General features: G+C 36.6%; 1 protein-coding gene across 4 annotated transcripts in view; it reads left to right on the plus strand.

The window, feature by feature from the left end:
* GRB14 (growth factor receptor bound protein 14) overlaps positions 1 to 16,203 on the plus strand; it is a 59,881-nt gene that overhangs the window by 24,648 nt on the left and 19,030 nt on the right. For 2 of the 4 annotated variants that reach the window (XR_013775002.1, XM_079311837.1), the window contains exons 3-5: positions 9,284 to 9,458; positions 13,872 to 13,993; positions 16,094 to 16,168. Coding sequence is in view for 3 of the 4 variants with exons in the window: in XM_079311837.1 (XP_079167963.1) it covers positions 9,284 to 9,458; positions 13,872 to 13,993; positions 16,094 to 16,168 (372 nt within the window). In the remaining variant the exon portion in view is untranslated. The remainder of the gene's footprint in view (positions 1 to 9,283; positions 9,459 to 13,871; positions 13,994 to 16,093; positions 16,169 to 16,203) is intronic. The other 2 variants (XM_079311838.1, XM_079311839.1) reach the window with 1 other exon arrangement.

The raw sequence follows: 16,203 nt of genomic DNA on the forward strand, positions 1-16,203 counted from the left end.
TGGAAGGGTGTTACAGGTGATGCAGCAAAGCAAGGGTTTTTTTGTCATATACCAAGTGGCAAACTATTTCAGCATTGTAAAACAACCATTTATTACAGTGGGTTACCCTGCATGGGTTTGTCATATTTGCTCTGGACATTCCTTGTACCACTTGATAAATACAGGGAAAATTTACAAACTGTATCTTCTTTAGCTAAAAATCTAAACTTTGTTTTGTCTTAGAAGTCTGCATTGTCTTCTCCTCTAGTGACCTTCATGGGAATACACAGTTGATAAAGGTAATGATAAAGGCATTCTTCTCTTTGAAGCTGTGTTACAGTTCACGCCAAAACTTCTGTTTAAAATGGCCAAAGTGAAAGAGAGTTTTTAGAAAAAAATCTGTTCTCTTTTTTCTTTCATCTTATTTAAAAAATCTATTTCAGGACTGCTGCAAGGGAAATAGGAAGCTAATTGGTCTCTTAACAGTGTTGTTCAGAGACTTGGTCTTTCTCAGCTTTGCAAGAGATCTGCTCTACTGAGAAACCAGCAACATGGTGTGAAAAGCCTGGTAGAAACAATAGGTACTTCTTTTTATAGCTGGTATCTCTTCAGAAACATAGACTGCAGCCAGAACGCGGCAGTAACAGATTTGCTTTCTCTTGTGCTGGAACACAGCATTCTATTTATCTCTGACAAGCAAAGGATATGTTGGACAAACTGCACCATTAAATACAGAAAGCCTCATTTAAATAATGTTAGTGCCTTGACATCAACAGGGACAAGCTATACAAACATGAGGCTGATAACATTTTGCCCTCATCTTCATTGTACACAGAAAACAAAAAAACAGTGGTTTATTTTAGTGGCTTCGTATTTAAATTTCTTTCTTCCTCTGTCTTCAGACATGACTTCTTTGGAAAGTAGAGTAGTACATGGATAGTTTCTAGGTTTGGGGATAAAAACACTGGTGCACTGGTAGGTTTTCTCACTTTCTGTTCATTTTCTATTTGAAACATTTAAAAAAACCAAAAAAAACCAAAAGTGCCTTCTTAAGTCAGATTCTTTGAATCCTCCAGTATGATTGTTCCATCTCTCTTTTTTAGCCCAGTTAGTCAAATGTAAACCTGCATATTATTATTAAATATATAAAAACTATTTAAAGCTAAGACTTAGCAGGCAGTGTGGAAACAAAGGACAGAATATAGTAATGCCATAAGTTTATTAATAAGGCCAATAAGCTGATCAGCTCCACTAAATTACCTTTTAAATTAATGAAGAAAAGTTCATGTGAATGTACATTTTTATTAACCTGAATACTCAAGTTTGGTCTGAATATTAATCTCTTTAAGCCAAACAATAAGATTTTTGAACCTTTATCAGAAAGGGCTTGGTTTGAGGGCAAAAACTCTTAGCCATTACCAAGGGGATTTTTTGTACCTTGCTGGTTTATTTTAGCAATCTTCTATGGATTTCACGAGAAATAGCAAGGAAGCTCTGAGTGAAAATAATGAGTTATAAAGCATGTAAATCCAGCCTAAAAAGCTGAGCTCTGTTGGGTGGACTGTTTGAGCTGAATTCTATGGAAGGGCATTGTTATGCCAGCAGTAAGAACTAGCGATGCTTGACTCAAGGGAGAATAGCCTGTGTACACTTACTCAGTGGTTGGATTATGTTATGGCCTCAGGTGAGTTTGGAAATTACTTTGCCTTGAATAAAGAATTTTCCCCAAGTTTCATGGAAATTATTTATTTATTTATTTATTTATATTTAGTGGCCAGGAAGGCATAATACACTCCTGCCTTCCTGATCATCCACGTATTGGGTTTAGATTAACTGGAAAGCCATGCATACTGTGCACTGGAGTTGAGAAGGGACCTGTTTTGGATTAGCTCTCTTTAAGTGGTAGTCTTAAGAAGATGGGAATAGGGAGACATTTACCTTTCCCAGTACAAGGAAGTTTTGCAAATAGCCTTGTATCAAGTGTTAATGCATAAAGTTAGTGTTAGCAATATTTTAATGAAAAATAACTAGGACTTACTTTTATCATGGCTGGTAAGACATAGTTCTTCCATTCTGATTTAAGGGTTAATATGAGTAAGAGCCTGAAATTACTTGATTATAGACAGCTATAATAACAATGAAATGTGCATTCCAAGTTTATCTTATTTTGTAGTCTCTTTCTTCATAACTCTTTAGTTTTCATTATAGCTCTTCTTTTGAAGGGCTTGGGAAAGGTTGTTGATACCAGTCAGAAAACTGCATTACCCCACTGAGATTTTTCAGAATTATGATGATTACTCTAAATCACTCTAGGAATTGCTATGAACATGATGGACAAAAGCTTTCATGAATTGTTTAGGTTTTGTTCTAGGAAGAGACAGGTTTAGGTAATGTTAGTAGATTCTTTCTTAGCTGCCTGGTGATAGGCACTGGTGATTCACGAATTTACAAAGCAATACCCCAGAGTTAATCTGCTACAATGGCCCTTGAGCTTTTCCACATTTTCAGGTCTTTATACTCAGAACTTTGTACTGGATGCAGGTTAGATGAAGTGATCAGTTTCTACTGGTGCTAGGATAGGCTAAGGTTTGCCATTTAAGTTTCATTAAGTGCTAGACTGTATAACCTCTTGTTAAATATCTGGGAACCTATTCTTCTATAACTATTGTGAATCATTAATGCAGATAAATGATTTAGCTTCTCTGCAGTGTGTTTATCTTGTATAAGTGCTCCTATGACAAATTAATCATTTGGTAAGTCTGCTAATTTTCTTTCATTTCTGCTGTTTCATGGAAGTGCAGTATTTGAAAATTTTGCTGATAGTATTTAAATTTCCTCACAACTTTCTAGTTGTTTACACGTATCTAACAGTTGTATTTGAAGTATCTCTTTCACTGGCTATGATTGGAATCTCCATAGTTTAAAAAAATTTTTTTGGTAAGTTAGATTAACTTGAGAGTCTGTATTTAAATAAATTGTTTGATCTACCCCTACCTTTCCTTATAAATAATGTACATTCTTTTTAAGGAGTTTGTTGTGGATTTTAGTTCTGTAGATGCCTTTGTATTTCTCACTCCTGATTTGGTCCTTTGAGGTAATGGCTGTTGATGGTGATAAATCTTTAACTTTTAATCGATTTATTACTGCCAGGATGTTGAACAGTGTTGCTGTTGCTGTTTACTTCTGCAATTATTGTAATCTTTTGGGCTAAGTGTCATCTAATTATCATGTAGTTTACAAGAATCTCATTTTCTCCTCTAAAAGTAGTTGTACTATGAGTTAATTGTCCAAAATGTGGCAGTGGCTTTCTCTAGGATTTGCCTTTTTGTTCAATTTTATACAGGGAAACGAAATCTTCAGGAACTGTTTTATTACTATTTATAGCTATCTTTTGTTTCTATTGACCAATATTGTAAAACTGAATGTATCAAATTCAGAGTTAAATAATGATATTTATATTTTAACTTCCCTGTTGTGTCTTTCAACCTCTGTTTCTCTTCAGTTTTACTGACAGTGTCTTTGCCATGATTGCATGTCGTATTATCCTCATTCTGCCATTTTTTCCAGTATCATGATGTGATTGTCATAACCTTTGTTTGAAAGAATTTTGTTGGTATATTTTTACCCATAGCCTATTACAATTTGCATAATTGAACCTCCCTTTTTATAATACAACATATTTTATAATACAACACAACTAAAGCAGCAGTCCTGTGAGGAGGTGTGGGTGCTTTACTGATCTTAATGAGTTGAATCTCTTACCTTGCTGTACAGAAACAGATTTCACTTCCCTTGCCCCCTGTTGTAAAAAGTGAGACTGAGGGACTAATGCTGACTTGCCCAAAGTCAGGTGGCAAGTATGTATTTTAAAAGGAAGAATTGGACCTTTTTGCTTATAGGTAATATAAATATAAGTATTTTTTGCTACTTCTTTGCATTGCTATTCAGTTTCTATTTTTGATGTAGTTTTTTCGTTGCTGGGATGGTCATGGGTGGTTGGATTAGGTGGGGCATGCAGTTTGTACCAGGAGTCTGAAGGAGGGGAGTGGCTCTGTGGGCTGTGTAATACAGACAGTTGCCATAGTGCCACAGTAAATATAGTGTCACAAAAGATTATTACAGAAAATAAGTAGAAATAGTTTTAATTGATAATATATGCATACTGTTAATATGAAATTTAACAAGCTTTAATACTTGCTGAAAGAATATTTACGTCTAAAAGAACCTCTTTATGTTTTGAGGCAACAAATTTATTAATTCCTAGAGAAACTGACCTTGTCCATCATCTTATATTGGACTAAAGGCTGGAAATTAACATTATTTTTGCTCTTTGGAATGCCATTTTAAAAATGGTTAGATTATGGAAAAAGTGTGAGATTTTTCCAGGTTGTGGAAGAAAAGGTAGACAATTTTCCTAGACTTTGCTCTTCCTTTGAAACTTTGGTTTCATTGCAAGACAGAATATAGGAGCAATGTTCCTTCTGCCTCTTGAAGCTATACCGTGTTCCAAATGAGAAGTAAAGATGTGCACAGGTAGACATTGTATGTGCTTTGTTTTAATGACAGATGTAGATTTCTGGAAACTGCATGAATCTTTTTGACCTGGAAATCTTCCCTGTGGAGGAAATATTGGAAGCTGACATTTTAACAGTAGGCAGGGATATTTAAAGAGAAAGTCTTGCATTCACAGTTGATAAAGAAGACAGTAAACTTTACTAACAAGCTGTTTGTTTTTAGCAACTGTTGTGATTTAACCTCTTAAATATTTTTATGGATGCAGAATTTTGCTGATTCTCACTAATGCCAAGACAAACTGTTGCTAGAAGTCATAAACCAGTTTGAAATGCTAGAAGTTTCCAAGTCCCTCCATTGTAGTTAAAATACACTCCAAATTCCTCTACCCTCTGCCAATATCAATAAGCAAAAAATTTTGTCTAGCAGGCAGCAGGGTTGGGAGCTGGAGAACAAATGCTGCAGGCAAATAGCCTGATTGTTAACACTAAAAAGAGGGGTTAGCAGAGTATCAGGCCAGCATTTCAGGAGAAGTATGACACCCTGGAGTGTAAGACTTTTCAAAGCCTGGTTTTGCATACAATAATTCTGCATTTAACAAAAATGTGACTGAAATTATAACGTAAATTCAAAAATGTGCCGTGTTTTATCTGGGGGGGGGGGGGGGGGGGGGGAAGAATAATTTTAGAAATCATAAGCTGAAGTTAGGTGCTTTTATCTTTATAAAAAAAGTGGCCTGATTTTTTTTTTTTTAAGGTGCTGACTACCCACTGTGTCAATGACATACTGAAGCATTAAGAATCATATAAATGTCAGGTCATATTGGTGTAGGCACCTAAATATGGAATCTGTGTGCTAGTGCTTCTTTTTCTGTGGCTTCTACCTGGCTTTTTTCACACGTTAGGACTTTGGTTTGAAATTTTAAATTCCTCAGTGCAGGGCATATGTTTGTGCTGTTTCTGCAGATTGGAACTTCCGAAACAGATGGCATGAAGATTCTGAAGAATCAGACTTGGACACCGTCTCTTAAAAGTCTATGAACACGTTATTTAATTATTGTAGTGGAGATGACGGTTGAGTGGGAAAGAAGACTCGGGGGAGTAGAGTCCAGCTTTGCTTCTCTTGCTCCTCCCTCCTCCCACACTGCTTACCTTATGTGCTCTTTTACTTATTCTTTTAAACAATTGCTATGCTTTTGCTGCTTCTGGTTACTTTTTTAGTGTAAAAACTAGTGTCTTCTTTTGATTTTCCTTTGTTAAATATTTGATTTTATTTTTCAACATTTATTTAACATTCTGAGTTCATTTGATTAATGAAAGATAAACAACAATATATTTCATTTTGAAGTAAATTTCTTATAAATGTAATTTTTGGAGGGATAAAGATGCATTGCATGTAATTCTGGGACCATGGCTTATTTTTAGTATATTGAAAAACTGAAAGAGAACATGTAGGAATGCTGTACCCTCTTGCCTGCTCCCATAGGCAGTGAAAATGATCAATGCTTGTCATGCTGAGCCTGGTGTTTTCCTCTTTTAGGAAGATCTTGGAGCTGCTTGTTTCTTACTGCCAGTGACTTAAATAGAAGCTATTGAGGTGTTTCTTTTTCTAGCCTTGGGAAGAACTAAAATCTTGTATTTATAAACTACCCCAGAAAGAAGATTTCAGTGCTGCTGAGGCAACTTTTTCTGCCTGCTAATAGGTATAGTCAAGGGAAGTGAAACAGCTTGCTTTGGAGCAAAGTTTGAGAGTGTAGGGTAATGAAAACTATAATGAGAGCTTGTTCTCAATTAGTAGCTCTTTTCTTGTGTGCTACTTCTCAGACAAAATTTTTAGGGAAAAAAATGGAAGTGGAGATGACTGGCCAGTGAAATACATGCTGAGAACCACTAATAAAAATAAAGTGATCACTCAGGCTTACTCATTTCTATAGAAAATTAGCATAGCTTCATTTCTAGCATGGCTCTGCCACCCTTTGATTCTCAAAACATCCTCTGCTTCTAGGAAGAGAGGTATTGCAATGTATTTCCAAGGAAAAACCAGATTTTGAATTTATCCTTCTTCATCTGATCCACTCCCCTTGGAGTAAGTACATTCCAGCAATCTTACAGGAGACTTTGCTTCAAGCATAGCACCAAGTGCATAGTGAGCAACTTCTAATTAAAAAAAAACCTTCAAAGATCACTCTGTGATGAGATTTACACCAATTTGTTAAGCAAAATGTGTGACAGAAGTTGATGAGAGTCTGTTAGGTGACTCTTGTCTCCTGCTGCATCTGAATCCCTTGCAAGGAAGAGAAAAAGGTCACAGCATTTGTGTTTTATGGGGTACCCCCTCATAGCTGTGAGCTGGAGTGAGGTATTGTCCTAGACTTGAGAAGGATTTATTTCCATATACTGAGAAAGCTGAGTGAGAATACTCACAGGGAATGTAAACTGGGGGTTTTTTTCTCCTTGTTTTTTTTGTTGTGTTGTTTTGTTTTGCTTTAGCTGAGCTCCAGTAGTCCAAGGCCACCTCCAAGGCTTTCCACTCCCTGAGCTGAATGGCCACAGGCAGCTCATTATCATGACTTGTGTTGCTCTCTCCAGCATTTTAAAAACTCTTTTTCTGTTTCTCTAGCAATAAGAGTGAAGTCATCTGCACTGCGACTCTTAACCCTTTTAAAAGGAATTTCTGTTAAAATATCCGTCAAGAGCCTCAGCATGGGCTGTACGTGCTCTTGCTGTAAAATAAGCATATCACTGAACTTGATGAGTGCCTGGGGAGAACTGCAGTTGCTGCTCTGTGCCACAGAGTCCCTAGCCAGCATGCTCACATGAATTCCCACCCTAGCTTTATTGCGAGAATATTAGGAAACAGACCAGAATATTTCAGCTGGAAGGGACTTAGAGCAATCATCAATACTTGGAAAGGTGCTTCATTTCTTTCCTTTGCTTTCACATTCTGTGCTGTCTCTCTCCTTTCTGGCATTTCAGCCTGTAAAATTCTTTAGGTTCAGCCTGACACAGGCTTGCTGGACAGACTAATGAAGCTGTGTTGACCTTCAGTGCTCCCAGAGCAGGACCTCTTTTAAGGTGAAGGGATGCTGCTTCCTTTAGTGACCCCTACAGCTCTCCATCCCATTCACAGTGCACCCTACCAGACACATCTTTTGATTTCATCTTTGAATCATTGTAAATATTGCAGGAATTTAAATAATTCATGCTGGTTTATCCTGAATGGCCAAACAAAATTTCTTTGTGACTGAAGTAGGACTTTGTGTGTGTGAAACTAGGCTCTGCTGCAAGCAGGCTGCATTACTGCTGGTCTCTTGCTTAGCAGTGGGAACATTGCCCAAGCATAGACATCTTCCAAAACCAACCACTGCCATCCCCCATGGCTGCTTTGGCAGTGTTGAATTCAGTAGCAATGTCTTTGTGCCTTTTGTATTCAATGGAAGTACTGGGGTGCAGCTTAGGCCCGTGGAAACATTGCATCTTCTTTCTCCAAGATTTTCCTATTTCCCTTTAAACTCTCAGCTTCGAGATGGTTGGTTCACAAACAAGAGAGGTTTTTCAGCACTTTAGAAGCATGAATTTCATGTTTGTCATAACCTGAACATTGTTGTTCAGGATATGTAGCAAGGGTGGCTAAATATTGTGTGGAACTCTTGACCTATCTACATTTTTTAAGTGAAATATTTAAGCAAATTATCATGGATTCATGCTCATTTAATGTGCAGACCCAAAGTTTGGAAACAAACTTCTGTATCTCTTCAGTTCCACTGAGAAAAATAGGTTATTGGAGAGGAGTAAGGCCATCAGTGTGCTTTAAAATCTCAGAGTGGTTTACAAATGGAGTCCTTTTTCCTTGATCTGATGCTTGAAAAATATGAGTAAGAGGACCTGCTTCTTTACAATTATTTTTGGATTTTTTTCTGTTGGTGGAAAGATGCAGGTGGCAGGAGATACAGTTGGAATTCTTTGCTCACTTTCCTACCAACTTCAGTACAAACCAGAGAGGGAGCTTCCTTGACAAGTTAGGTTACAATTCATTGTTGGTTGTTTATTAGATGCTTGAAATGAGCATGTATTTGGAAAGGCAGCTGTTGAGAATGACTGACAGCAACAGGCTTGCTTGTCTTTAAAGTGAGAACTTGTATCTTGCTGTTTAATGAGGGGTTTACAATGGTATTTAGATTTGTGCATAAATTTCAGGAGAGTTTTGTCTTGCATTCTCATGAATATGGATAAATTCAATAAACTGAGAGCAGGTTTTTGTCAGTTAAAAGCATCTTGGGCACCCTTTAAACTTAGGATGTGTGTGCAAGAGCTCCAGTTCTTTCTTGTCAAAATTTGAAGCCACTCTGTAACATCTCCTGTTTTATTGTCTACAGAACTGTGAGCATCTTGAGTCTGATTGCCATTCTGTGAACTAACATCTTCAACAAATCTTTCTACAGTTCTGCAGTCACAGAGTTCTTGAGTTTCACCATTTATCCTCTGTGGTTTCTTTTTCAGCTTATTTAATAAAGTACAGTTTCACTGCATTTATTTATCTTTCTATTAATATTTTTTTAAAGCTAATGCAGCAGTCTGTCCAATGTCCTGTGGCAAGGGGTATCCAGTAGCCAAATTTAGAAGTGGAATATGATTTGTTTGGGTGTTCTGTTCTTAATTTTGCCATTGCACTGAAGAGGAATGGCCGTCATTCATGTTGCATTCTGTGTGTGGGTTCTTGTCTCAGTCATGAAGCTGAGAGAGCAACATATATGGAGTAACCAAAGCAAAGATTAAACTTACAGATATTTTAGAGTTTTTATTTATTGCAGGTAATAAAAGTATATAGTGAAGATGATACTAGCAGAGCTTTGGAAGTACCGAGTGATATAACAGCCAGGGATGTGTGTCAGCTCTTGATATTGAAGAACCACTATGTTGATGACCACAGCTGGACTCTCTTTGAACAACTTACCCGCACAGGTTTAGGTAAGACTAATAATATATAATGATATGATGGTAAATAAGGTGCTTGGTTTTTTTTTTTCATATGGAAGTATACAATTCTAACAGAAAAATTTTGAAATAAAATGATTGGAAATCTTGTGTGAATTTTTTCTTGTTGGGGTTGTTGCTTCTGATTATTTTTGAAAGCGTAGGTATAAACTAGATTCTTTTTCATGGTACATTTGCTTCACACTGATCTGCATCTGTAAGAACGATTTGGAAGACACTGGTTAAAGTTCTCACTGCAAATTCTTCCTTGCTCTACATTGCTTTTCTCTGTCAGTTCTTCCTCTCTTATGGGTGGTATTTCTTGCTTATCTCTAGAAAGACTTGGGTTATTTTCATTGCAAATAAAATCCTGTTTGTTCCCAATACACCTGTGTGAAATATCTGACATCAGGCACAGAAAGAGGTTACACAGTGCTACTTTATCTTTACTATAAGACTCGGTTTTCAGAAAAAATATCAGAGTGGGCTGTCAGTATTTTCCTTCACTACATTCAGTTTGGCTGATTTATGGTGAGCTCTGGGACAGTGCTACTTTAAAAGGAAAACCATTCCTCTGTACTTCCACACAGGACCAGTGAACTGTGTTGAAGTGATGCCATGTGTAGTATTTTAAGTTGCTGGTAACAAGAGGTTCTGAAATCCTTTCACATTGTCAGTGTTTCTCTAGTGCAGTAAAACTCCTCTTTGTCTATTATACAGTTCAAAATGTGAAATCTGTGGTTTCAAAATACAATGCCTGATCTCTGTTCCTTTTTGAAGTGTATATGTGCACTTTTGCAGTATAAAAAACATAAGGCAAATTAATTGTAGGGAGAAAGGGGATGTTTGCAGATGTAAAAAATGCAGAATACAGGAAAGACTTTCCTTAGCAAGAGAGGAGCTTAGAAGCCCACTGTTGGAATGTAATATTGAACTGAATCTCAAGTTGGACAATCTTACTTGCTTTTACAGCTCTGTGTTTCAGTGCTGTATTGTGTATGCATTTGATAGGAAATTATGTTAGAAAAATCTACTAGAAGACAAATGCCAAAGAAATGTGCTTACAATTTCACATCACTCAAAATTTCCATGTTATTCTTGAACTTTGGCACTGTACTAGAGCTAAAAAAGGTAGTACTTCTGCAACTTCAAGGGCAGTTCCATCTGCTAGTGCGAAGTGTGGCTTGAAAAAGAGGATGTTCTGGATGCCTTCCTGCATTCTAAAATACACAGAAAACTCCATGGAGTTCTTAATTCTCAAAAGAGGCTGTGCTGGTACCTGGTAATTTCAGTGCTGTTGATTAAAAAAAAAAAAAAGTACCACAAGCAAAAATCAAACACCCCCACAAACATTTTCCCTGGCCACTCCCTCCCTCCCACCCAGATATTTAAACATGGCTAAAAGCTATTGTCAGAGTCCCTTTCTCTGGATGTATCAAGGGAGTTCGACCTTGTGCATTTGTTGAAATAAACTTGACTGTGCCTCTCTGACTCAATTATGTTTAACAGCTGTATTTTAAGGATGAACTACAAAAGCTAAAACTATTTTCTGCCCTTTTATACTTCTTTATCCTGTGAAGGCAGACACCAATGTTATATAAATTTCTTCTCTTGCTTTATAAAATTTCGAAGATATTTGTAACCTTTTGCACTGCAAAGCTGCAAGATGCTTCCAACTCAGAGTAAGGCCAGAGTTAAATCTGGGTCGAGGCTGAAAATGACTGCTGTAGAAGAAGAAGTAGCAAAATGGCTTTAGAAAACAGTATTATATAAACAGCAGAAGTGTTTTCTCTATTTTATATTGTAGCTGGTGTTCAAGTAGTATAGTAACTATTGAAGAAGACACCTTTGAGAAACCATGCCAGAACTATAGTGGCACTGTTTCTCCAGCTTTCTGTATTTGCACAGTACACTTTTTGACTAGTGTGTTTTCTTCAATCTGAAGGATTTCTTGGAGGATTTCAATATCAAATAATCAGTGAAATTGATTTTTCTAATATTTTTATATTCTCAGAATTGCTGATGACCTTCATTCAGCATGCAGTCTTATAATTGCTCCAGCTGCTTTCAATGTAGTCCGAGACAAAGGTGAATGTTTCATTTTAAAAGTAAAATAATTTCCTAGATTATGAGGTTGGTAATTCAACATTGCTGTCTGAGGAAAGGAACAATTTGAGATATCCTCTACATATTTTTCGAGTGCTGAACAATAATGGAATTATTTTCACAATACTGGTTTAGATCTGGTTTTGTTAGAAATAATTAACATACTCAGCTTGCCTAAAGTATATTCTTAAGGACTGGAAGAGTAGCTTGAACAAATATTTTTCAAATGATGAGTTGGTTTGGGATTGTTTTCTGTTTGTTATTTTAGTATGTTTTACCCATATAAATTTGGAAAGTCTTTCATCTCATAAGTTAAGTGAATTGGTATTGAAAAGAGAGGTGCCATGAGCAAATGTGAGTCTGTGTAAACTCCAGGATGATGTGGATTAATAATTCATCCATCAATTAGTGAACATTTTCTTTAAAATCTAATAGCTGTCTGAATACTCCTGAATTAGATATAATTGCATGAATCTTAGTGAGCTGAGCTACTTTTAATCAAGACAGACATTAATTACATCACTGGATTGTGCCTTCATTGGTGTATCTGCTGTGAAGGCTTAGAAAGGAAAAAAAAACCAACAAAACTCCCACCTAAAGCAAAGCATAAACCCACAGTCTCTAGATTTCAGTTTTCACAAATGTATTTGCCCTTTGGTGCAGAGCTCTATTGTTGAACACTAGGAGTGGTTTTGTCCTGACTGCACCCAGCCCACTACTGCTGCCTTGTCAGCCAGGAAGCTCAGACTTCCTCCCACCTCCCAAGTTTTGTACTAATGGGGATTCTGTTTCAAGTATCTGATGTTCAGTTATTCTTGCAGTTCTATAAATCAATATATTTCAGAACTGTGTCTTTCTGGTATGTGTTCTTTTTATTCTAGTATATTAAATTCAAATACTTTTTTGAATGGTTTTCACAATGGGTAAAATCATTGAAAGCAGCTGAAATGTGCCTAAATTTGGATGATGCCATGTCATCCCTACCACTAAGTACCTTGGTGCTGGGAGTCCCATACTTCCACTGCAATTCTCCTCAGCAGGCAAGGCTCTGAAAACAGAGCAGTTCTCCATAACTGCTCTCCTTTGTAAAGGAAGTACTATCTTCATTTGGAATTTTTTCCTTTTCTAGTGAGAAATTTTTGTGCTGACTGTAAACAGTTTTCTGTTTGCATCTGCAGCTGAACACACATATTCTAAGGCTCTTCTTTTGATTAGAGGGTAGTGCCTTGGCCAGGAACATCATCAGTATCTTTCTGTGGCATTTTGATTTCAATCTGCATTCTTCCAGGTAGTCTGTGAAGACTGCAAAGGCTCATAAAGCACTACCTGTGCAATAGTGCTGAGCATTGTGTTTCTATTTTTTATGTAATTTAAAATTTTTCACCACTGGGTGGCTAGAGAACAGGCTTTTTGAAATGTGTTCTGTCATGTACTCCAATATGAAATCTTTCATGTGCACTAAATACTTCCCATAGTTAAGGAGACTGTTGTGGAGTGTAGCAGATGCTCCTCATGTTAGAGATAGCAGTAATAAAGAGATAATGGAAACGGAGGTAGAACCTCAACAGTCTAGTTGGAAGACAAAAATAATCATTTCATGTCACCATTTAAGGATTTGATTACAGGGCTGTTTTTTGGAGGGCACTCAGTGTTTCAGTTCCTGCAAAAAAGTAAGTTTACTCAGTTATAAAATATTTTTTGCTGTGACACCTTAAAAATAAAGAAATATCAGCACCTTCACCCATCCGTTGGGGTGATGCACAATGTCATATTTTTCAACCAAGAAGTAAGTCTTGAGGAAATGGTGTTTTCTTAAATGTCACAATGCCAAGCATTTAAGTGTTTTAAATGTCATCTCAGAGGAGCACTTTCTCTCTATAAAACTGAAAGGAAAAAATACTGAGAAAAAAAAAAAAAGCTGTTTTTAACTAAGAGCTTCAGTTCTTTAGTGTCTCTTTGCCCTTGCATCTGAAGAATGGGTTTTGGAGTAGAACAACCTGTACAAAGTTTTAAAATGGTTACTTTCTTTTCACTATTTTTGGGTATTTTTGTTTTCTAAATTTCTTTATGGTTTTATTTGATTCATTTAATTTGATTACAAAATGAGATTTTCATATAACATCCTTAATCTTTGTCTTTTTGGACTCAAGAATTGGTTAAATTCAGTGAAGAATGAGTCAAATGGAAGTTTAACTTTGCTCTGCTTTATCTGTAGATCATGAGAGTTCTTTATCTTCTGCTAGTCATGAGCTTGATATTTGTTTTTTCATTTTCTTTTAAATTTTTTTGGTTTTCTTATAGGAAGAGCTATAGAAGACCATGAATTAGTGATGGAAGTCCAGTCAAATTGGGTAATGGAAGAGGAAACCAAACTGTATTTTAGAAAAAATTATGCAAAGTATGAGTTTTTTAAAAATCCACTGGTAAGTCCTAACATTATATCTGTGAAATGGTGCAGTTACTGTTCTTAAAAAAAGGCTTTTTTTGTTGCACACAGATATTCAGAGTTTAAATTTGTAATTGTAACAGGAGTCAGAAGGAATAATCGAGAGGGAGTATGTGAAATACAGGAATGTATTGTAGCGCATGTGATCCTTGGCAGGTCCCTTTCTTACAGCTGTAAAACATCCATGTTCATTTTTTATTTTTGGAGGCAATGGGAGCAGCAATGGGTTTAATTGTACTGAAACTTGCACATGGATGTAAAACAAAATTAAATTTTTGCAACTCCGTGAACTTTTCTTCAAGTGACAACATATAAAATGAAGCAGTGTGAGAAGGGCCACCTGGAGCAAAGATGATTTTATTGTTGAAGTGAAAATTGAATGTTCTGGCCCAGCACTGCCCAATTGCAGCTTCTTCCAGCTGTAGCTAAATGACAACTGACACAAAAGGCCATGAGCAGCCATAACCTATTAGGGGTAAGTGAAAGTGAAGCCAAAGTTAGTGTACATAAGGAATGGAAAGAGAGCAGAGATATCTTGTAACTCAGGGATGTTGCCAAAGGTTAATGCTGCTGATTCAGACCTTGGCTGATGGCAAAGGCCATGGAAGCAGTCCTGGCTCAGCGGAAGGAACTTACCATCTGGTTGCTCCATGGTGTATTTGGACAACTCCTAATGCTGTCTCTTACAAAGCCAGCTTGTTTCAGATGGAAAAGTGAGAAATAGCAAAATTGTGTGAGTGCTTAAAAAGTAGAAAGTAAAAGGGAACTCAGTTTATATATGAAAAGGATAAAAAGGTAAATATAAAGAGAACAAAAAATATGAGAGCTTTGGGAATTTTTTTGTTTGATTGACCTATGTGTCTCTGGACAAATCAGGATTGATTTGTCCCAGATCTGGAGCTATCACTATACCAGTGAAAATTTTTTCAACTTGAGATGATCTACAGTTAGTAAAGAGGCTTTCACAGAATGGTCAACCTACTTGCTCAAGCAGAGTCATCCCAGAACACATGGCACAGGATTGCATCCAGAGGGTTCTTGAATACCTCCATTGAAAGAGATTCCACAACCTTTCTTGGCAATCTGTTCCAGTGTGTGATCACCCATGTAGTAAAGAAGTTCTTCCTCATATTCAGGTGGGACTTTCTGTGCATCAGTTTCTGTCTGTTGCCTCCAAAAATTAAATTAATGTATTGTTTAAGCAGTGAGTGGAACCAGCTGTGGAGCTTGGCAGACCAGCAGCTGCACCAGGTTCAGCAGCTAAGCTAAGCTAAGCTAAGCTAAGTTAAGCTAAGCTAAGCTAAACTAAGCTAAGCTAAGCGAGTTCTTCAGGGTGTTCTGGTCCCAGCTGTAGCAAGTAAAAAATGAGTTAATATAAATTAACCCTAATATTGACTCAATTTCATTAAAAATGGAAATACCTCTTTGTGATGGTCGTATCTGCATACCTGTATTAAACACCACAGCTGCAGGTCTGTCCCATAAATTATCCCTTGAGCTTTCATTGATAATGAAACTGGCATTTTAACTGTAGACTTTTAACCCCACCATGTTGATGTAGTCAGGTTTTTTTTTGTTAATTTGTATTAATACGTAAAATAGAAGATTTTAAAAAAAACTGAGACAACTTTTTCTGTGTTAGTGGAAGTTATTCCAAGATGTTTTACTGGGTTTCTAGTGTAATGAAAACAAAAGAAAACAATACACTTTTCAGTGCCTTGGTGTATGGCCTCCTTACTTTGTAGCACATTGAATCCCCAGGCAAGTTTTGTATGTCAACAGCAACAGAAATTATTGCTAGAAAATCAATACTGAGGGCCAAATATTGCAATGTGATTTGCATTGGTATCTGAAACCCTCTTCCAGAGACTACAGATGTTTTCTCAAAATTCTGTGTTTTTCAGCAAATAATATATAGCATGTGCCAAATTTTGGGATGATATTAAGGTAAGCCTAAATTATTGGATCAGAGAATCTTTAGTGTCTTGCACTGCACTGAGAACCTAAATTGCATATACAAAGAGAAAGTTTTATATTGATTTTTACAGAACTTTGATACAAGTTCTTGTTGTTACAGAGCTTTTTTCCAGATCATATGATATCTTTTCCAAGTGAGACCAATGCAGCTCTAAGCCACTCTGGGATATTACAGGTATGCAAGCCTTGAATGAAGATGAACCAGCACAA

Source organism: Erithacus rubecula, assembly GCF_903797595.1.
Source record: "Erithacus rubecula genome assembly, chromosome: 8".
NCBI classification, from domain to species: Eukaryota; Metazoa; Chordata; class Aves; order Passeriformes; family Muscicapidae; genus Erithacus; species Erithacus rubecula.